Source organism: Eptesicus fuscus, chromosome 5 (genome assembly GCF_027574615.1).
Source record: "Eptesicus fuscus isolate TK198812 chromosome 5, DD_ASM_mEF_20220401, whole genome shotgun sequence".
NCBI lineage: Eukaryota > Metazoa > Chordata > Mammalia > Chiroptera > Vespertilionidae > Eptesicus > Eptesicus fuscus.
Window position 1 is genome coordinate 58,010,892 of NC_072477.1, and position 23,438 is coordinate 58,034,329.

Here is a 23,438-nt window from a genome sequence, read left to right on the forward strand (position 1 = left end):
AAAGAGGTAATATGCAAATTAGCTGGGACACCTTAAGGTGTCACGACCAGCTCAGGAGGAGCTGTGCGCGCAGATGGGTGGGAGAGGACTGCATGCGGCCCCCAGCCCCAGCAGCCGCGGGAGGCTGGAGCTGGTGGCAGGCCAGAACAGAGACACAACACACAGGGGTGCCTGCTCCGAGCCTCCGCGGTGCAGCTGGGAGCAGGCCCTCAGCGGACACACACCAGGGGTGGGGGCGTGCTCCGAGTGCCGGGTGGCCTCTGCACGTGAGCTGCAGAGGAAACACCTTTTCTGACCACTCATTGGCTAAGCTCCCTGTACACTGCTACTTGCAGTGTTCTTGGTAACTTGGGTAATAAGAATCCAAGAAGGTGATCTAGGGTTTTTCCACCTCACTCCTGGAGGAAAAACGAAGGTCCACTGCTGGAGGGGCTAAGAAATGTCGTAATCTGCCCGAGCTGGTTTGGCTCAGTGGATAGAGCCTTGGCCTGTGGACCACAGGGTCTGGGTTCGATTCTGATCAAGGGCATGTACCTAGGTTGCAGGCTCCTCCGTGGCCGGGGCCCAGGTCAGGGCTCATGCAGGAGGCAACCAATCGAAGTGTCCCTCTCACATTGGTGTTTCTCTCTCTTTCCCTCCCTCAAAAAATCAATGGAAACATATCCTCAAGTGAGGATAAAAAAAAAGAAAGAAATGTCATATAGGATAAAGGAAGTTGTCATTTTTTCATGGTGAAGGGACTGAAGTCCGTGTTGATGAAAACACCTTGGCGGCTGCGGCGGCTGGCAGTGGCAGCAGCAGTGGGGTGATGGGGGTGGCACCTTCCGCTGCTCAGCCCAGTCACCTCCCACAGAGGGAGGCCAGACTGCGGCTTAAGCCCGCTCCCTACAGGCTTAAGTAGGACATCCCCTCATCTACAGGCTTAAGATGGTCCTTCAGCCATCAGTAGGACATCCCCTCAGGGCTCCCGGACTGTAAGAGGGGGCAGGCTGGGCTGAGGGACCCCCCACATCCCAGTGCACCAATTTCGTGCATCAGGCCTCTAGTACAAATATAAGATGCATTCTTCACAGGCCATACAAAAACAGGCAGCAGGCTGGATTTGGCCCATGGCAAATGGTTTGTCAACCCTAGTTCCATGCTATACCACCTTCTGAGATATGAGGTTCTCTAATGTCTTTATTTCAAATATTCCTTTACTGGGTTAGCAGAGACAAGGGAAAACGAGAATGGAACAGGTCCTTTTTGGGCCCGCAGTGACTGAGGGGATTGTTGCTGCACACACTGTACAGTGGCAATATGCAGTGTGGAAATGTCTTGGTCCAATGTTAAATGTCTTTTCATGTATATTCAAAATTAAACTATAAGCTCATTTAGGAAAGATGACTACCTTCTTACTTATTTTTAAATTTCCTTTAATAGTCTATGGTACAGTTAAGTGCCCAGTAAGTATTAACTGATATTAGTCAAGTATTATCCTATTTCATTCACAGATTCTGTTAAGTAGTCAATGGGTACCATATATAGTTGTTCAATTAAATGAAAAACATTATAAACCCTGGCTGGATAGCTGAGTTGGTTAGAGTGTGGTCCCAATATGCCTAGGTTGCAGGTTCAATCCCTGGTCAGAGCACATACAAGAATCAATCAACGAATGCCAAAATAAGTGGAACAACACATTGATGTCTCTCTCCCTCTCTCTCTCAAAACAAATAAAAACTTATTTAAAAAAAAAAAATAGAAAAACAATATGGAAGTCAGAATATATGTTTGGTTCAACTGAACACAATTATCATTTTCCTTTAATTTAGTATAAGGGACAATTATGAAAAAGATTTCTTGGCCCTACCTTTTTTGTCCCAATAGTTGGAGTATTTGCATGTAAATACTAAGTCTGACATTCCTTCCTCTCCTAGAACCACTTTGGTGATCTGGATGGTGGCCATTACACTGCTTTCTGCAAGAACTCAGTGACCCAAGCATGGTTTAGCTTTGACGACACACGAGTCAGTGAGATTCCAGATACTTCAGTTCAAACTGCTACAGCATATCTCCTGTTCTACAGCTGCCAGCCCTTTTCTATACCTATAGAAAAATGCTAGGAAAATGGTGTTTCCTGAAAGTTGCAAAACAAGCAATCAGAAACTGGTACTTAAGTTTTGCCTTATTAAATTCTTGCAACTTACTTGCATCACTGACATTTTTCTTTCTGGTGTATTATTATACAACCTTATATAAGATACTAGAGGCCTGGTGCACAAAAATTCATGCCTGGGGCAGCCCGGCCTGCCCCCTCTCACAGTTCGGGAGCCCTCAGGGATGTCCTACTGATGGCTTAGGCCTGCTCCCCGTGGGAGGCGACTGGGCTGATCAGGAGTAGGCGCTGCCCCCATCACCCTGTCGCTGCTGCTGCTGCCGGCCACCACAGCTGCCTGCCCTTGGCCCTCGCAGCCTTCTCGGCTTTGTCCAGAAGGACGTTCGGCTGTCCAGTCTAATTAGCATATTATGCTTTTATTATTATAGATGTTACAGCCAAGAAAATGGGTCCTGGCATATTGAAAATAATGCAATGCTAATAGATTGGGGGCCTTCTAACCACTGCAGATTATGCAGTGAGTTCAGGCTTCAAAATTCAATGTTTATTAGGGTGGATTTTTATCATAAAACATCTGATAATTTGATGTATATTTCCAAAAAATTATTTTCCAAAAATACTTACTAGAACAAAACTTTTGTTCTAGTGGCGCTGTGTGCTTAAGAATGTGATTGGAAAATATTTTATTGATCAGATAATTTAGCAAAAAACTATGTCTCTTAGACTAATGAGTCCCAGAGGTAAATGATAAATTCTAAGCTCCTCTATTCCTTTTAATACATTACTCTGTAAAGACGTGGGGTTCATAATGCAGTTCACTTTGCAGTAATACATGACTCCTATTCCTTTTTATCTCAATTCTAAGAATTCTACTACTCTTGATAGAATGAGTCTCAGTATAATATCTTATTATGACTCCCAAATCTGAGAACCCTAAGTGCTAGATGCAGTTCTGGGTCAAGTTGAAAAAAGAGTGGAATTGAATCCTGATGCTAACAAGGTAAGTGAACTAAATTTTAAGTCAGTGTAGTGGGACAAAGAGTGTGTGTGTATAAAATCTATAGTTCTACTGTCCTATATTTGATAATATAAAATTAAAGACAGAACACTTACAAGGTTTTAAATTATTTTTCTCATTAAGATTTTAATATAGGTGTAAATGAAAATTCTCATTTTAAAAAATTAGAGAAAAGTTTCCATTTATTTCTTTAGAATAAAGATTTAGTGCACAAATACAGCCCAAAGCCAAAAGAAAAATAGCTTTGCCCTGTCATTTCCCTAAGAAAGCACTGCAGTTACTCAGAATAGGCCAAAAGAAAAAAAGCAATCCCTGGAGTTCTAGATTTCATGGAAGGACCACATATGATACTATGTACATCGATTTGATGTGCAAGTGTGCAATAAATATATACACATACATTCCTATCTGCTTCATATTCTAGAATATTCATAGATCAAGCTGAGGTTTAGAAATGTGAAAAGGCCATAACAGTGAAAACGAAAACAACAGATACACAGTTTTTAGACCAGTAGAATAATAATGCATAGCTACTTAACTTTGGAACAAACTAAAAAAGTTATTATGATGTCAATGATATCTCTAAGGAATGCTTACTGCAATACTTGTTAAATGTTATTGGTCGGTTTTTTAATAATAGCACTGACCTGGAATATATGGTATTAGTAACACAGCTCTCATGGTCTTACAATTCCTCTAAATGGCCAGGTAGAGCTGTCCAGGATCTTTATAAGCATTTCCAGAGTTGTGTTGCTCAGCCTTCTAACAGATAACTAGCTTACAACGTACTCTTAAGTGGCTATATCGGTTGCTCGTGGTCCCAAGGAAGTATAAAAGAGGATATAAGCTGCTGAAGATTTCACAGAAGAAACGGAGATATCAGAAACTTCATGATCATCAAATTTAAACCACCGCTGTCTTGCTGCATTTTTGCAATAGGCAGTGTAGTGGCCTCCATCCAGCCCACCGTAGTGATTCTGTGCCAAATTAAAGAGAAAATAAATTCAAATGGAGTTATTTAAAATATGTCAATAATTTCAAAGCTTTATGTTGTTACTTTTCTATGAGATAAGAAACCATTGGAAACATTATTTTTAGTTTGCTCTGAAAGAAAAGTATTTAGTTCAATGATATACTTACTGAAACAGAAAACAAGTTATATTTCTTCAAATTGTTCTTTGGACCAATAACATACTGTGACAAGTCAAGATTTTCTAACGGAAAGTCCACAGATGTCTGTAATTTTTGCTTCCACCTGCCATCATAGGAAAAACTGCAAAGCCAAACATTACAGCAATTATATGACAGGAAAGACATAAGAATGAACCCTAATTCATTTTAACAATCTAGATATTTAACCAGGACCACAAAATCCATTTCAATCACACACTCAGCATTTTAGCAGTGGAGGGACCTACTGAAGACATTTGGTTTCACTGCTATTTCACAAGTGAGGAAACCTAGGCACACAGGTATTAAATGGCTTGCCCAAGGTCAAACAGCTAGACTGGCAGAGGCAGGGCCACACCTTGGTCCCTTGATCTGTAGGCTAGCTGGGACGGTTAGATGCATCCTCTGTAGAGGTAACAGTTCTGAAAAACCCCACTTGTAATGCTAATCTCTACCAAAGGACTGAGGAAAGACTGCAGAGAGCTACTCTCAATTGAAGCTTGCACTTTTGGAGAAACTAGAGCTGGAAACTGCAAGCATGTAGACTAGTGACTGAAATAATGCCATTGCATTATCCTGGCATAGTTTGCTCCTTTAAATACCAAAATACGGGTATTTTGGTTGGTATAATATGATTACTTCAGAATCATTTAAAAAAAAACTGAATTCTGAACAATTTATATTCTTAGATATTCTCCAAGAGTAATACAAAGCATTAAAAATTTTAACAGAACAAGTGTGTGATTATTTTTGTAGTGTTTATCTCCAGTCCTCAAGAATTAGAAAAGAATAATTGATCTAACCAATTTTGTTAGGAAATATACACAAGATGAATTTGAACATGTCAATGTTAAAATTAATATAAGAATCTCCAATAATACAAAATGTAAAACAAAAATTATAGCCCAGTCGGGTGTGGGCTCGATCCCCAGTAGGGGGTGTGCAAGAGGCAGCTGATCAATGATTCTCTCTTGTCATGATGTTTCTCTCTCTCTCTCTCTTCTCCCTTCCTCTCTGAAATCAATCAATAAAAATATATATATTTTAAGAAGTAGGCAATGGATCCTTTGCAATGGATCCTTTCTCTGAAATGAAGAAAAACATTAAAAAAATAGTTCTCAATAAAAAGATGAAATTTCCTTTTAAAAAAGTTTTTCAAAAAAATGACTCAAAGTTATCACTCCACAGATGGAATACATAAAGACAAAAGAATTGGAGAAGACTGGAGGCATATTTTACAGCTCTTCCCCATTATTCCTTCTACTACTACAGGCCAGATCTTTTTCACTGTCTGGAAAAATCTGGACAAAACTATGTCTGCACTCAACAATGTCACCCTTAAAATAACACTTTAAAAATATCATTTATTTCATTTTCAGTACAAGATTAAATCTCTTTTATGTTTAGTTTATTGTTTGAATAAATTTTATCTGCTAAAATGTTATACTAAATAACATATTAATACATTTTCATTTATGTTTTGTAATGATTTAAAATTTTTATATTTGAAATGCAATAATTTAGTTTCACTCATGTTTTAAAGACAGAATTACATAAAAGAGTGAGTGGTGGTATCATTTTGCTCTGTTACTGCAAATACTAAGGTGAACTAGAATCTCATCGTTTCTGCCTTATTCCCCTGGAGATACCCTAACCAGAGACATCTTCCTTGATGATGCATCTTTAGCAGGCAATACCACAAAGTGACTTACAATAAAGGATTTAGAATTCCTTCATCTAAACTGTACTAAACAGGTAGAAAATATTGTGCCCTTTACCGTTTCAGATGTACTAAAAGCACAGGTGGTAACTTCCAGATTTCTATCTTTTTTAGAGAATCCCTTCGAGCTCTGCAATGACTGCAGTAAAACCTGTTATTATCTGTGAGTTTTTCTTCTTTGGAAAATAACCTAAGGCAATCCTAGAGGGCAAAAAGAAGTAGTAGATACTCATTAATTCATTTCTTTAACACAATGTCATTGAGCATCTATTCAGTAATTTACTCTGCCTAGATGAAGGGTACAATAGTAAACTAGAACAAAACAGTTTCTACCCTCATAAAGTTGATGATCTGGTGAGGAGTGCAGACCAGAGAGCCTTCACTGACACCACAGTGTGGCGAGTGCTGCCTGTGGTGAGCAGAAGAGGTACTGCATCTCCTGAGAGCATAATTCTACTGGGGGCTCAGGGAAGTCTTATTGGAAGAAATGACATCCTCCAAGAAGCTAACACTAGAGGTCAACAAGCGACCTACATCACATTGCTGTTGTATGGAAAACAGGATGTTCATTTGATATCCCCATGTAAAGCAAATTCTTATAAAAAGAAGACCTAAACTAAAATCAACATAATTTTCCAATTAACTTTAAAAACTTCAAAATACAAACTTAAAAAAAACAACACACATTATTTATCAGCTCTGAAAGAATATTTAATAAGAAAACAGATCTGAAAAAATTATTTCTTGGGGAAATTTTTTTCTAACCCACATAAGCCTAATTAAAACAATTTATGTGTTAGTTTTACCAATGTTTATAGGGGTAAAAAACAGACATAAATGGCTGAATAAAGTATATCTTTATATGCATACAAACAGCATTTTTATTCAGTAAATCCTTTTCTCTCAATCATAAACTTACCTGTAATGTACATTTACTAGTGGATGCTAGGGGTAGAGACAAGTACATGAAGGCCTCAAATGTCCTAGACTTTCTGTGACAGGTGAGGCACTGCACTGTGGATTTGAACTGACCCTGGAAAAGTGCTACAATAATGGATTCATTGAGCTGCTTGTGTTTCTGCCAAGCATGTTCTGCTGCTTTAAAGTCATCAAGATGATCATTATTTTCTTCTTTATGTCGCTTCCGATTATCAGCCTGGAAATAAGATTATTTAAACTCTATATTAATATCTTAAAGTCAGCATCGAAATATAAAATGGACAGAAATGTATTAAAGACAAACACTTTGCGGATTTTGAAATACTTCTGATTCTTTTCATAAAGGAGTTCTAATCTCATTAAGCACTACAAAAAATTTTTTTGCCAAAAAACCCACTTTATCAAAAGAGTGTGACTTGTTGAAATTGCTTAATGAATTTTTATTTAAGAAGCTGAAAAGTCTGGTTTTAGAAACAGAAAACATGCTACATGTAGCTGGGAGTTTGGGCTACAACTAGACAGATGTTATTTTGTAGTCTCAGGGATGTGCGTGTGCACGCACGCGCGCGCACACACACACACACACACTCTAGAGGCCCAGTGCACAAAATTCTTGCACTGGTAGGGTCCCTAGCAGCTGCCGGCCAGGTACTCCCTCCTCCCTTCCCCCAGCCAGCCTGCCCCCTGGTCAAACTCCCGGAAGAACTCTGGTCGAGGGGATAATTTGCCTACTACGCTTTTATTATATAGGATATTCATATCCTCTCACACATATACACAAGGTACATATACAAACACACTATGTTTATGTATGTAAAAGTGTGTGTATAGGGATGTACAGAGGACAGCTTGGTGCTAAAAGGAAACCAAAGTGTTTAAACAGATTGGTCATTTATATAGAGATATGCCACAATAATCACCTTTGACATGAATCATTTGTGGTTACATGGAATAATTCTTATTTTAGAAAAAAGTATAACTCTATATATAAAAGCCTAAGCAACTGGCCAACGGCCAACCGTCCAGTAGCTATCATGCGCACTGACCACCAGGGGGCAGATGCTCAATGCAGGAGCCGAAACCACATGGAACATGGAACAGACTGATGAATCTCAGGGGGAAGACGAGGGGGAGGGTGGGAAGAGATTAATCAAAAATCTTATATGCATACTAGAGGCCTGGTGCATAGATTTGTGCACCAGTGGGGTCCCTCGGCCTGGCCTGCACCCTTTTGCAATCCGGGATCCCTCGAGAAATGTCGGAGAGCAGGTTTCGGCCTGATCCCTGCAGGATATCTCTAACAACTATTTTAACATTTATAAATTTCTTACAATACAACCTGCTAACATCTTAGTGAGTAAATACAAACTGTATTTCTCACAATACAACCTGCTAACATTTTAGTGAGTAAATACAAATTGTATATACTTTTTCAAATACTAGACCTATCAGATATATGCGTTTTATAGTTCCACGCATTAATACAAAGTCACTAGACATGATAAACTAGCATTGAACAATCACCAACTATAATTTTAAATTGCTATAAAAATTACATGTTGAACAAACCTAAAGAACAATCAAAATTCTTACTTTATTTAAATCTTCATGGAGACCGTCCATTAGGAACAGAAGCAGTTCTTGTGAATCTTGCTGGCTGTATCCTGCAAACTGGTCATTGATCTTCCCGATGGTGATTTTAAAGTCTTTCGGACTGATATACCTGTACTGTCCTGTCCATAGTGCTTTCATGATTATGCCAAATTCTTCCGCCACTTCACCTTTATGACCCAACAAATTTGACCTTGGCAAATAAAATTACAAAAAAGCAATAAAGGAAGTTGTAAACAGTCAAGGTGCAGTGGGATCTTGATGTCAACATTAAACTATTAACGTACTATGACCTTACACTAAAATACTTATTCACAGGTGTACCGTATTTTCCGGTGTATAAGACGACTGGGCATATAAGACGACCCCCAACTTCTCCAGTTAAAATATAGAGTTTGGGATATACCCGTCCTATAAGATGACACCCGGCGTATAAGACGACCCCCGACTTTTGAGAAGATTTTCCTGGGTTAAAAAGTCATCTTATACGCCGGAAAATACGGTATTACCAAATAACCATATGAATCTGACTTTGATTACACGCCTGACTGGCTTCTTTACGGCTGCCAGCCCTGCACTGTCTCTTCTTCCTCATCGACAGGCTCCAGTTTATGGCTGTGAGCGTCTAGCCCAGTGATGGCGAACCTATGACACGCGTGTCAGCACTGACACGCATAGCCATTTCTGATGACACGCGGCCGCTGATGCAGCCGCATGCCGAGGATGAAACATTTGCTGCTCCTGAGGATGAAACATTTGTGAAATAATGTTTTTTCCTCAAAGTTACACACCACCCGAGTTATGCTCAGTTTTTTGGCGAAGTTTGACACACCAAGCTCAAAAGGTTGCCCATCACTGGTCTAGCCTCTTGCACTGCTCCTTTCCTGTCTGTCCTTTACCTATTAGAAGAGGCTTTTCTCTATATTTTTCTAAAGAAAAAAGTTATTTTCCCCTTTCCTACTCTGACTTCACTGGAAGGAGTTGGGTGGTTACATCACTCTTTAAAAAAAAATTTTTTTTTTTAATTGATTTCAGGGAGAGAAAGGGAGAGGGAGAATTAACCATTTGTACGCCTTAAACGTCTATAGACGCAAGCAGCAGACCTTTTTAAATTAAATTAAAAATATCGTGGCAGTTAATCATTGACCGGCTGCCTCCTGCACCCATGCTACTGGGGATCGAGCCTGCAACCTGGGCATGTGCCCTGACCAGGAATCAAACCATAACCTCCTGATTCATAGGTCAACGCTTAACCACTGAGCGACACCAACTGGGCTATATCACTCTTTTAACATTATATTGCAAAAAGTATTTCTTTACCTGTTAATATCATCCTGATAACAGTTTCGGTTGAAATAATCAGCCAAATGTGTAGCATTACATAGGCACTGCAGTATTGAGTTCATATAACAAGTATTTCCTAAATTACGAAGTCCGGTGAGAGCTGGTCCAGAGCCTCCAAACACAGGATTGAGGTTCCGAATCTGAGAAGCAGAAAGCCTTGTGATCTCAGTTTTAGGATAGCATGCTGGCCTGAGAAAGAAAAAGCATACAAGATGTCTTAGAATACATGGCATGTGAAAATAAAGTTTAAATGACAAATGGCAGCAAACTCCAGGATGTGTACTATAGAAAACAGTAATCTTGTAAAGTGTTAATAACTTAGCTCATAAGGTACTAGGTCTTACTGAACATTTACCATCTAGGTGACACATATTCTGTGACCCTCCCATGAAATAAATACTTTTAACCTCTTTTGTGGGTCCATGGGTCTTACAGACATCCTGAGATAGATCTCTGCTTCTCATGAATAGGTAGAGTCTTCTAGTAAAGAAGCCTCTTTCAAACTCCGTTAAATGATTCTGGGAAGTTTAGTATTACCAAATGTTGAATTAAACAGAATACAAAAAAAAGGAATACAACACACACACCTGGGTGGGCAAAAGTAGTTTATATAAAAAGTAATACATTAATAAATAATAATATAAGAATAAACTCTGTTTCATGTACTCACAGTTATAAACCTGTACATTACTATGGAGTATATCAAAGGAGGAAGAGGTTATTTGGGTACTATTCCCTAAAGTCGAGAGCTGTGCTGACAAATATGGTAGCCATTAGCTACAGATGGATGGCTATTTAAATTAAAAATATTAATAAAAAAATTTCAGCTCCTCAGTTACACTAGTCACAATCCAAAGTAGCCACTACCACATTGGATAGTACAGATCCAAAACATCTCCATCATCAAACATAGAGAATATTTCTATCAACATGTCTACTGGACAGCATTAGACTAGTGAATGCCTCTAAGACTTTGTCATATATATATATTTTATATTTTTATTGATTTCAGAGAGGAAGGGAGAGGGAGAGAGAATCATTGATCAGCTGCCTCCTGCACACCCCCTACTGGGGATCGAGCCCCACAACCCGGGCATGTGCCCTTGACCAGAATCAAACCCAGGATCCTTCAGTCCTCAGGCCGATGCGCTATCCACTGAGCAAAACCAGCTAGGGCCACCCTGAAGGAATATTGAGAACCCAGTGAACTATATTTCAATTGCTTTTCTTTACATGTGCTCAGGTGTTTGCACTCATTTACTCTTTCTCTGTTCAATATATATAAAAATACATAAAGTGCATATGTAATAGTCTTTAAAACTGTGAAATTAACAAGTTTTATTAAGAATGATGATGCGCCCTGACTGGTTTGTCTCAGTGGATAGAGCATCGGCCTGCGGACTGAGGGGTCCCTGGTTCGATTCCGGTCAGGGGCATGTACCTTGGCTGCGGGCACATCCCTGGTGGGGGGTGTGCGGGAGGCAGCTGATTGATGTTTCTCTCTCATCGATATTTCTGGCTCTCTATCCCTCTCCCTTCCTCTCTGTAAAAAACCAATAAAATATATTTAAAAAAAAAAAAAAGGATGATGATGCAAGAAGGAATTAAATCTCACGGGTTTTAATAGTGAGCCCTAAAATCTGTAACTAGATTTAGAGATTTAATAAGGTAAACTCAACAAGCTTATAAATTATGCTCCTTAAAGAGATTTAAGAACTATGAAAACTTTTAGGTAGTCTATAGCATAGTGTCTTAAAATGTAATAATGTATATATACCTTTATATCTACTTTAATGCTTGTGACAGTCTTCTCTGACATATTTAAATTAGCACTTGGGAGAACAACCAAGGACATTTTAATCCAGTAATTTCTTTTTCCCTCTATGGTAAATAACAATTGCTGGTGAGAAGCCATACACAGAAATTTCTGACTCCCTGACATAAATAAGTTATGTTTACAGCAGTTCACAAATGTAGCAGATTATTCTAGTTTCAGGAGTTAGGATAAACTTACTTGTTTTCCCGATTGACTGTTGGAGTGACTGTTGGCTTCCTCTTCTCTTCCTCTTGGATGGCCTGGGTTATATCTGGGGAAGAGTAGGAGCGCTTCAGCTTGGACGGTTCCCTGTCCCGCTCAGCAGGGATCTGTGGCTTGGCTTTATGAGTTGGAGGGGTGGAAGGAAGTGCAGATGAAGGAGCCATTTCCGGTGGATACATATGAACTGAGTTGGTGGGTGAATGATAATAACGAAAAGTTCCAGTGATTGGGTCAAGAAACTTAGTTGGAAAAGGAAAAAAAAAAAAAAAGAAACAGGTCAAAAAACAATGACCATTACGTGAACAACAACAAAAAAAATCACTCAAAAGTATTCCACTGTTAAATTTGCTTTTGGATTAAAGTATTCTGGATAGAATGGTGATAATCACTTCTGTAATTAAACTTCCAAAAAACTTTAGGTTTTAAATTACAAATGCCAGTAATGCTCATATATTATACCCAGCATCTCAGATTGGATACACAAAAATCTAACTCTGCTATAATTAGGAAAATGAGCTAAATCTTCTATAATGAAACAGAACTGAGTGCATTGAAAAATGTAGAATAAACAAAAAAAAAACCTCCCCCTCCCCCCCAAAGAATACAATGACCATATTATTTATTTATTTCTGTGCTAATTTTGAGTTTTACCTTGACCCAGCCTAAAGGCAGTCCTGGTACGATCCTCCCCATTTCTTCACTTCGTGCTCTTGTCAAAGGCTCCCGGGCCTAGTTTATTTATAAAAGAAAAAAAAAATCTGATTTACAAACTTAAGCTACTTGTACCAGAGAACCAAAAGCCTTGTGTTGGTTGCCCTTTATATACTATCTACACTAATAATAGAGGAATATGCAAATTGTCCGGGATGCCGTCACAGTAACAGTAATGACCAAACAGCAGGCTGCATGAGGCAACCAGGCCGACGGGGGGAAGGGGAGACAGTTGGGGGCAACAAGGCCACCAGGGGGGGCAGTTGGGGGCGACCAGGCCAGCAGAGGGGGGCAGTTAGGGGCGCCCAGGTCAGCAGAGGGGGGCAGTTGGGGGCAACCAGGCTGGCAAGGGGGGCAGTTAGGGGCAACTAAGCTGGCAGGGGGGGAAGTTAGGGGCGATCAGGCTGGCAAGCAGAGGCAGTTAGGGGTGATCAGGCTGGCAGAGGGGGCAATTAGGGGCTATCAGGCAGGCAGGCAGGTGAGCAGTCCCGGAGCCAGCAGTCCCGGATTGTGAGAGATGTCCGACTGCCGGTTTAGGCCCAATTCAGTCGGACATCCCCCGAGGGGTCCCGGATAGGAGGGTGCAGGCTGGGCTGAGGGGACCCCTTGCCCTGTGCATGAATTTCGTGCACCAGGCCTCTAGTACTATCTAATACAAGAGTAATATGCAAATTAACCATCACTCTGCTACACCCACCAGCCAATCAGGAGCGAGTATGCAAATGAACCCAACCAAGATGGCTGTGGCCATGGAGCAAGCAGGAGGCTTGGGTTTCCCCTGGCAATGGAGGAAGCCAAGCTTTCCACACACCCTGGATGGCCCAGGCCTCCACTCAAGGCTACAAAGTTTCAATTATAGAAGATAAATAAATCCCAACAAAAATGGCAGCAGCCACGGAGCTGAAGAGAGCCGGAGACTTGAGTTGCCTCGGGCGATGGAGGAAGCCAAGCTTTCCGCACACCCTGGACGGCCCAGGCCTCCACTCAAGGCTACAAAGTTTCAATTATAGAAGATAAATAAATTCCAACAAAAATGGCTGCAGCCACAGAGCAAGCAGGAGGCTTGGCTCTGCTCAAGGCTACAAAGTTTCAATTATAGAAGATAAATAAATCCAGATACCAGGGCCTCTGCTTGGGTCACTGGGGGGCGTGGCCAGCCTGCAAACCACCATAGGCCCCTCGCCCAGGCTGCCCTATGCCCCAAGGGAACCCCCACCCTGATCTGGGACACCCTTCAGGGCAAACCAGCCAGCCCCCACCCGTGCACCAGGCCTCTATCCTAATAAAAGAGTAATATGCAGATTGACCATCATTCCAACACAAAAGATCAAGATAGCTGCCCCCATGTGGTCAAAGATGGCTGCCCCCATGTGGACACAAGATGGCCACCACAAGATGGCCAGCAGGGGAGGGCAGTTGGGAGGGAAGAGGCCTGCAAGGGAGGGCAGTTTTGGGCGATCAGGCCAGCAGAGGAGGGCAGTTGGGAGGGACTAGGCCTGCAAGGGAGAGCAGTTGGGGGCGATCAAGTCTGTAGGGGAGGGCAGTTAGGGGTGACCAGGCCGGCAGAGGAGGGAAGTTGGGGGCGACCGGGCCTGCAGGGAAGGGCAGTTGGGGGGGACCCAGGCCTGCAGGGGAGAGCAGTTAGGGGTGACCAGGCCTGTAGGGGAAGGCAGTTAGGGGCAAACAGGCTGGCAGGGGCGTGGTTAAGGGGTGATCAGGCTGGAAGGCAGAAGCAGTTAGGGGCAATCAGGAAGGCAGGCAGGCGAGCAGTTGGGAGCCAGCAGTCCTGGATTGTGAGAGGGATGTCCGACTGCCCGTTTAGGCCCAATCCTCTCGGGCCTAAACGGGCAGTCGGACATCCCTCAAGGGGTCCCAGATTTGAGAGGGTGCAGGCTGGGCTGAGGGACACACACCCATGTGCACGAATTTTGTGCACCGGGCCTCTAGTTCTTAAATAAAGCTCTTAAAAACAAAGGCAAAGATGTCTCATAAAAGACCTATTTCAAAAGTTGTGATGAAATATACATAAAATTTACCATCTTAACCTTTTTCTTTCCATCTTAACCATTTTTAAGTGGTAAAAGTATATTCATTGTTGCACAACCCACCTTCAGAACTCTCTTCATCTTGCAAAACTGAAACTCTGTACCCATTTAAACAACTGCCTACTCACCCCATCCCCAGACCCCTGGCAATCACCACTCTATTTCCTATCTCCATGAATCTGACTGCTTTAGGTACCCTATACAAATGGAATCACAGTTTGTCCTTTAGTGACTGGTATATTTCAGTTAGCATAACATCCTCAAGATTTATCCATGGTGTAGCATGTGTCAGAATTTCCTTCCTTTTTAAGGCTGAGTGATATTCCATTGTTTGTACACACCATATTTGTTTATACATTCATCTGTTGATGGTTACTTGGGTTGCTTCCATCTTTTAACTACTGTGAATAATACTGCTATGAAAATGGATGTATAAATATCTATTTGAGGTCCCGCTTTCAATTATTTTGGATATATATCCAGAAGCAGAATTCCTGGATCATATAGTAAGGCCTAAGTATTTTTTAATTTCGTAAAATAAATAGAATATACTATTGTACTTTAAATAGGAAGACAAACAGCATATAATCATGTAAAAACAAACACAAATCAGCTACCAGAGGTAGCAAAGATTCCCTCAGAGAGATTTTAAGATGGAGAATGAATGCTAGGGTAACAATTAACATATGGTATGTTATAATCCATGTTTTTCTCCATCCAAGGAACGACTACTTACTTTATTTCTTTCAGTGTCTTCCGTATTCTCTCTAAAAGTTCCAGTCTTTAGAATTCCACTTTCTGGCTGTCCTTTAATCTTAACAGGCTGTAAAATTATTAAAATTTCAGAAGTGAAAAAACAGTTGAATTTCCCCCCAATATACACCTACCTAACATAAGCTAATATAAGCAAATTTACCAAACTGAAAATATAAAAGGAGAAAAAATTGAGGCCTCTGATAAGTTTATGCAATTTTATTGTCAAAGGAAAGGTGGAAGAGCCCATGTGAGATTTCCTAATGCTAAAGATAAAGAACTAAAAATTTCTGATGAGTCAGTAGGGAAAAAAAAAACTGACACAACTCACAGTGGCTTGTCAAGCACTGATTCATAATACATGGTGAAGTACAAGACATTAGTCATTAGAATAATTCACCAAGGCCTCTTTTGAACAATAAATACATATGCTTTTATTTAAACCTCATATGATTTTGGTTACCTTGAAGGTGGCATGTTCAAAAAAAATGTATTAAAGGGAATGAAGAGATTGTAAAATTTTATACAGAGTGATATTCAAAAGTGTAAAATCCCATTTTACCTCCTCTTGGAACCTAGCATAATTTCTTTTACAAATTCACTTTAGCCTGGCTGGTGTGGCTCAGATGCATTGTCCTAAAATCAAGATGCATCAAAAGGTAACCAGTTTGATTTCTGGTCAGGGCACATGCCACAGTTATAGGCTCAATCCCCAGTAGGGGCTTTGTAGGAGACAGCTGATAGATGTTTCTCTCTCATCAATGTTTCTCTCTCTCCCTCTCTTTCTAAAAAATCAATAAAAACATTTTTAAAAATTCACTTTAATTTTATAGTTCATTTAAAAATAACCACAGTAAAGTAAAAAGTTAAAAATGTGTAATAATTTTTTAGAGCTAATTATTCATTTCTTAAAATAAATTTTTATTGATTTCAGAGAAGAAGGGAGAGGGAGAGAGAGATTGAAACATCAATGATGAGAGAGAATCACTGACTGGCTGCCTCCTGCACACCTCCTACTGGGGATTGAGCCTGCAACCCAGGCATGTGCCCTTGACTGGAATCCAACCTGGGACCCTTCAGCACGCAGGCCGACACTGAGCCAAAATGGCATATGTAATAATTTTAATAAAATTTATTCTAGAATAAATTACATACTTTGCTCACTTTTAAAAGAAGCATACAATGAAAAAAAAATAGCAGCATACAAGGAAGGCAATCTTAACTTTTTTTTTAATCCTATATAATAAAAGGCTAATAGCAAATTGTCCCCTTGGGAGTTTGACCGACTGGGAGTTTGACTGCTTGTTATGACATGCGCTGACCACCAGGGGGCGGTGAAGAACAAAGGAAGGCCCCAGCTGGCAGCCGGGGGAAGGAAGGCCCCGATTGGCCCTGATCACGGCCGGGCCTAGGGACCCTACCTGTGCACGAATTTCATGCAGCGGGTCTCTAGTGTGTTATAAGAAACATCAAACACTCTATGTGGTAATCTCAGGGATATTTAGATCTGTAGGAATATTTGGCACCTATACTAAATGACCTCAGAAATATAAATGCTTTACATTCTTTATGTTCTTATGACTGCCTACCACTAAGTATAGCAAGATGGAAAGGAAGTCACTTTGGAATCTCACTGCATATGTGATCTTAAGCAAATTAACCTCTAAACTTCAATTTCATTTGTAAATAGAATACCTCATGGAGTTATCATTAGGAGGAATAAGATAATGTAGGGAAAAACATTGGTCTATAGTAGCTACTCAATGAATAATATTTAAATGATAAGAGCTCATAAGTTCTGATTCTCCTATGAATCAAGTATTAGTACATGGGCTTCATTTCTCTAACGTTGGATGTTTAGAAAGGTTACTGTATGGCAGCTATATATATATATATATTTTTAAATATACTTTATTGATTTTTTACAGAGAGGAAGAGAGAGGGATAGAGAGTTAGAAACATTGATGAGAGAGAAACATCGATCAGCTGCCTCTTGCACACCCCCTGCTGGGGATGTGCCCACAACCAAGATACATGCCCTTGCCCGGAATCGAACCTGGGACCCTTGAGTCCGCAGGCCGACGCTCTATCCACTGAGCCAAACCGGTTTCGGCTGGCAGCTATATTTTTGATAGCTAAGGTTACCAGATCAGAGTTGCCTGGAGAAGTGAGGCATTAATAATTGTTAACTTTGATATATGCCTGAACTGCTGCGTGAGAAGTACAGAAATGAACAATCTTTAAATATGGTATTTCACCTTCCATCAAAAGTCATTTTAACACTACCAAAATTTTATTTCCATTTAAATGTAGGTAAAAAAGGCTGTAACTATTCCTGCTATTATAGAAACTTATTTAGTGTTCAAAAGGGAAAGGCATTATTAATTGCATAACAGAGAAAAAAATTGACAAAAAATGTCCTCAATAGTTAAAGAAACCAATTTTGGGAGATAGCCCTGGGGCAGAGAAAGGCAACATGAATGGGGTTATTGCCAGTATTCTTGATTACATGAAGCAACAAAAAAAATGGCAGACCCGACAAAGAAAAGTTTAAAAAAATCATTGTACACAAAAATAAATGTGAGGCCATTTAGATATCACTGATTTAGGACATATTCTAGTTTAGATACAAAATCTATTATATAAATACTAGAGGCCCAGTGCACGAAATTCGTGCACGGGGTGGGGGGGGGTCCCTCAGCCTGGCCTGCACCCTCTTCAATCCAGGACCCCTCAAGGGATATCCGACTGCCGGTTTAGGCCCAATCCAGCTGGGACCACTGGCTCCTAACCACTCGCCTGCTTGCCTGCCTGATTGCCCTAACCACCTCTGCCTGCCTGCCTGATTGCCCCTAACCACCTCTGCCTCGGCCCTGAGACTCAGGATTCCCTCCCTCTGCCTGGCTGCAGGCAACCGGGACCCGGGCCAGCCACAGCCGCAGGGGACCGTGCACAGGCGGCTTTGCCCAGGGCGCAGCTGCAGGTGTCCGGCTTTTCTCCCTCTCCCAGGCCACAGCCGCAGGGGACTGTGCACAGGCGGCTTTGCCCAGGGCGCAGCTACAGGTGTCCGGCTTTTCTCCCTCTCCCAGGCCACAGCCGCAGGCGCTGGCGCCCGAGACCGCAGGGTGGGTGGCTTTTCTCCCCTTCCCAGGCCGCAGGCGCAGGTGCCTGGGACCTCGGGGCAGGCAGCTTCTCCCAGGCCCGGCTTTGTCAGGAAGGACGTCTGGATGGTCGTCCGGAAGACGTCGTCTAATTAGCATATTACCCTTTTATTAGTATAGATATAGATTGAGCACCTAATTCCTCCATACAGAAAGGAAGAGTGTATTTCATTCTAGTCTTTGATGATCACACATCAAAATAAGAAGAATGTTGCTATTCATTTCAATTATTAAAAATATGTTGTATTTCACAGACTCAAAGAGCAATTCCATTCTCAACCAATCAAAGGAGAGTAGGTGAGCAAATGTAGATGGATCAGTACAAATCCCCCTCTACCAAACTACTCAGAATGCCTGCCCTGTTTATGGAATGCTCCTGGTGTCATCTTTTTATGTACATTTTATTTCACTTAGCTGACAATTTATACTATTTGTGTCCGCTTACCTTGCCTGAACTTGCATCTCCTGCCACAGAGGAATGGGGCACATCTCCCACTGACTTTTTCTGTACCTCGGGGGTGGGACACATTTCCCCCCTGTCTTCCACAGATTTCTTGGCATCGGTAGTTTCATGTTCACTTTTACTTTGTCTTTTTACTCCTGTTATTTCTCTGCCCCTCTTTGCTGAGGTTTCTTTATCTTCTTTCTTGACCTGTTCACTCTCTCTCTTTTCCAGTTCTTCTTTTGCCTTTTGTTGCTTCTCTGTGATTTCATTTTCTTCAGCTTCTTGTTTCTTTCTGGCTTTTTGTTCCTGTTCTTCTCTCCTCAGTTTCTCTTTCTGTTCCTCTTGCTGTCTTCTCCGAAGTTCTTTCTCTTGTTTGTTTTTCTCCATTAAAAGAGCCGTTTCTGCATGAATACGAGCTTTTTCTTCATCTGTTAACATGGCAGTTGGAGGGGGAAGTACTGGCTTTGTGGAACGATCAGGAACAACTTTTCCATTCTGAGGAAACTGTTGCTCATGATCTGTACTTTCAGATTTTATTCTATGATCTTCAGGCAATCTGACTGCTGGTTTTTTAGTACGATCAATCTATAGCAACAAAAACAGAACAAAACATACTTTTGTCAAAATCCAGGAACTCATGTCTTGAAATCAAGTTGTGATAAAAAAAAACACAACCCATCACTTTATGGAGACATCTGCCACAATATCTATTTGTAAACTACCCTCATGAAGCACTTGGCACTCTCGATTCCACACATTCAGTATATCCTGGTGTGTTCTGTATATGGAAGAGTTCATTCTAAAACATAAAACCTAGACCTGGGCATACCTAGACTTAAGCTCCATTACTACATATTCAGTTGCCTACTCAATAACTTCATGTGAGTATCTCACATATAACACAAACCTAATATGCCCAAAATTGAATTCCATGATTTCCCCCAACAAACATGGTTATCTTGTGGATAGAAACACTATCAAAACAGCAGCTCAAACTAGAAAACTGAATCTCATATGTTCTCCCCTGCCCTTCTGCGGTCTGATGATTTTCCTCTATCTCTCTCTCCTTCTCCATTAGCAACAGCCAAGTCCATGCCAAGACTCTCTTACATAGCTTCCAACTAGTTGCCTCATTCCTTCTCTTGCCTCCCTTCTATTTCTCTACATTGTGGCCAGAGTAATAATTTTAAAACACAAATCTATGTTCTTCACCTGCGTAAAACTCTATTTTAAACAGCAACTCACTGTACCCAGATTACATCTAAAATCCTTACCATGGTGGTCTCACCTCTGCCTCTCTCTCCAATCTTATTTCATACCATCCTATACACCAGACATACTTTCCTTTTCACACACATCCCATTCTTATTGAATATGTTGGGGTGACACTGGTTAATAAAATTATAGATTTCAGGTGTACAATTCTACAATACATCATCTATATATTGTAGTGTATATTCATCTGTATATTCACCACCCCAAGTGAAGTCTCCTTCCATCACCATTTATCCCCCTCTACCCCCTTTACCACCCCCCAACCCTTTCCTCTCTGGTAATCACCATACTATTGTGTCTATGAGGTGTTTTTTTTCTTTGCTTATTCCCTCTACCATTTTCACCCAGCCCACCCACCCCCCTCCTCTTACAGCTATCAGTCTGTTCTCTGTATCTATGAGTGTTTCTATTTTATTTGTTAGTTTATTCTGTTCATTAGATTCTACATAGAAGTGAGTTCCTATGGTACTTGTCTTTCTCTGACTGGCTTATTTCACTTTGTATAATGCTCTCCAGGTCCATCCATACATTCCTCTTTTATTTTTATTTTATTATTTATTCATTTTTAAAAAATTGAATTTATTGGGGTGACATTGGTTCACCAAACTATACCAGTTTTAAGTGTACAACTCAATAAAACACCATCTGCACACTGCATCATGTGCCCATCTCCCCAAGCAGTCTCTTTCCGTCCCCATTTCCCCAACCTCCACCTACCCCCTAATCCCCTTCCTCTCTATCACCACTCTGTTGTCTGTGTCTTTGTGTTATATCTATATATATAAAAGCCTAAGCAACTGAATGACCGGTCGCTATGACATGCACTGACCACCAGGGGGCAAATGCTGGTGGTCAGTGTGCTCCCACAGCAGGGGTGCCGCTCAGCTGACGAATGGGTGCCAGACGCCAGGCTCACAGCTAGCGAGCACATCTGTGGTGGCACGAGCCTCTCCCACCTCCACGGCAGCGCTACCGAGTGGCGGCGGGCAAGGAGGGGCCAGAATGAGTGGGAGTGGCGTGGCGTCTGGCCTGGGCTCGGGCTCCTCCCTGGCTGACTGCTGCTTCGTGCACTACTACATCCCTTGAGGAATGTCTGACTGCCAGTTTTGGCCCGATCCGTGTAGACCAGGTTGGCCTCTGAAGGGGTTCCGAATCACGAGAGGGCGCAGGCCAGGCTGAGGGACCCCACCAGTGCATGAATCCGTGTACCAGGCCTCTAAAGTGTGTGTGTGTGTTTGCTTAATCCCTCACCTTCTTTCATCCAGTCCTCCAACCCTACTCCCCTCTGACAACTGTCAGTCTGTTCTGTGTCTATGCCTGTTTCTATTTTGCTCATCAGTTTATTTTGTTCATTAGATTCCAAGATGAGTGAGAACATGTGATACTTGTCTTTCTCTGACTGGTTTATTTCATTTAGCATAATACTCTCCAGGTCCCTCCAATGCTATCTCAAAGGGTAAGAGATCCTTCTTTTATACAGCTGCATAGTATTCTGTTGTGTAAATGTAGCCGTTGTGTAAATGTAGCACAGCTTTTTTATCCACTCATGTACTGATAGGCACTTGGGCTATTTCCAGATCTTGGCATTGCGATGAACATAGGGGTACATATATTTTTTTGAATTAGTGTTTCAGGTTTTTTAGGATATATCCCATAAGTGGGATCGCTGGGTCAAGAGGCAGTTCCATTTTTACTTTTTTGAGGAAACTCAATACTGTTTTCACTAGTCTGCATTCCCATCAACAGTGCACGAGCGTTCCCTTTTCTTCAAGTTCTCGTAGCACTTGTTTGTTGATTTATTGATGATAGCCATTCTGACAGATGTGAGATGGTATCTTGTGGTTTTCATTTGCATCTCTCTGATGATCAGTGACGATAAGCATTTTTTCATGTGTCTATTGGCCATGTGTATATACTCTTTGGAGAAGTGTCTATTCAGGTCCTTTGCCCATTTTTTAATTGGGTTGTTTGTCTTCCTGGTGTTGAGTTGTAGAAGTTCTTTATATATTTTAGAAATTAACCCCTTATCAAATGTATCACTGATGAATGTACTCCCATGCCGTTAAGTTGCCTTCCATTTTGTTGATGGCTTCTTTTGCTGTGCAAAAGCTTTTTAGTTTGATGCAGTCCCATTTGTTTATTTTTTTTCTTTGTTTCCCTTGCCTGAGGAGATGCACTGGCAAAAAAAATTTTGCTACAAGAGATGTCTGAGATTTTACTGCCAATGTTTTCTTCTAGGATTTTTATGGCTTTGCGTTTTAAGTCTTTTATCCATTTTGAGTTGATTCTTGTTAATGGTGTATGTACCTGTCCAATTTTCCTACCACCATTTATTGAAGTCTTTACTCCTTTGTATGCTCTTTCCTCCTTTGTCAATATTAATTGACCATAAGGCGTGGGTTTTTTCTAGGCTGTCTACTCTGTTCTACTGATCTATATGCTTGTTCCTCAAAGATGCTATGCTCCTTCCCAACGCAAGCTTTCATATTAGCTATTCATCTAGATAATTCCCACCACAGCATTACATCTTGGTGTACATATCTTTCCTTTAGAAAAGACCAAGTACCCTGATATATATACCCTCCTAATACCCTATTCTTTTCCCTAATAGTACTTACTAGAATTCTGATTAAATAACTATAATTATTTGTTTAAAACCTTCTTCCCTCCTAGAATATAAGTTTCAGGAGGGCAGAGACTGTGCTGAATGTGTCATAAATACATATATTGTTGTGAGAATGAATAAAATATTCCTAAGAGATAAGATCCTAAATACAAGTTGACTAGTAAACCACCTAAATTCCTGATTTAATGAGGTAAATGTTTATTATTTCAATTTAACTGCATATTAACTAACCCTACAAAATCTTTAGAAGTGATGCTGGCATAATTTTTGTGAGGACAGCTTACTAAAACAAAAATGAGAACTTACAAGAATATCTTCTAGTAACAACCTGCATAGTGGTCCTATAAAATGGATTGTATGTTTTTCCACTAAAAAATGATACCATAGGAAGAAGTTAGTGAAAAAAAAAAAAAAAATCATTCCTTTGTTCCTCACTTCTCTTTTTGCCCTATCACTTAAAAAAAAAAAATCTGCCCTAGCCGGTTTG

The 23,438-nt window shown here is 40.8% G+C and overlaps 2 protein-coding genes across 3 annotated transcripts in view; one reads left to right on the forward strand and one right to left on the reverse strand.

The window, feature by feature from the left end:
- Window positions 1–2,198, forward strand: part of USP50 (ubiquitin specific peptidase 50) — a 41,034-nt gene extending 38,836 nt beyond the window's left edge. Inside the window, exon 7 of the mRNA XM_054716239.1 lies at window positions 1,917–2,198. Within this exon, the coding sequence (XP_054572214.1) occupies window positions 1,917–2,102 (186 nt within the window). The 3' untranslated portion in view covers window positions 2,103–2,198. The remainder of the gene's footprint in view (window positions 1–1,916) is intronic.
- USP8 (ubiquitin specific peptidase 8) overlaps window positions 1,731–23,438 on the reverse strand; it is a 62,267-nt gene continuing 40,559 nt past the window's right edge. The window contains exons 11-20 of one of the 2 annotated variants that reach the window (XM_054716237.1): window positions 19,051–19,635; window positions 15,428–15,514; window positions 12,587–12,664; window positions 11,912–12,174; window positions 9,874–10,086; window positions 8,536–8,746; window positions 6,923–7,159; window positions 6,062–6,204; window positions 4,254–4,386; window positions 1,731–4,090 (exon numbers count right to left, since the gene is read on the reverse strand). In XM_054716237.1, the coding sequence (XP_054572212.1) occupies window positions 3,905–4,090; window positions 4,254–4,386; window positions 6,062–6,204; window positions 6,923–7,159; window positions 8,536–8,746; window positions 9,874–10,086; window positions 11,912–12,174; window positions 12,587–12,664; window positions 15,428–15,514; window positions 19,051–19,635 (2,136 nt within the window). In that variant the 3' untranslated portion in view covers window positions 1,731–3,904. The remainder of the gene's footprint in view (window positions 4,091–4,253; window positions 4,387–6,061; window positions 6,205–6,922; window positions 7,160–8,535; window positions 8,747–9,873; window positions 10,087–11,911; window positions 12,175–12,586; window positions 12,665–15,427; window positions 15,515–19,050; window positions 19,636–23,438) is intronic. The other variant, XM_054716238.1, reaches the window with a different exon arrangement.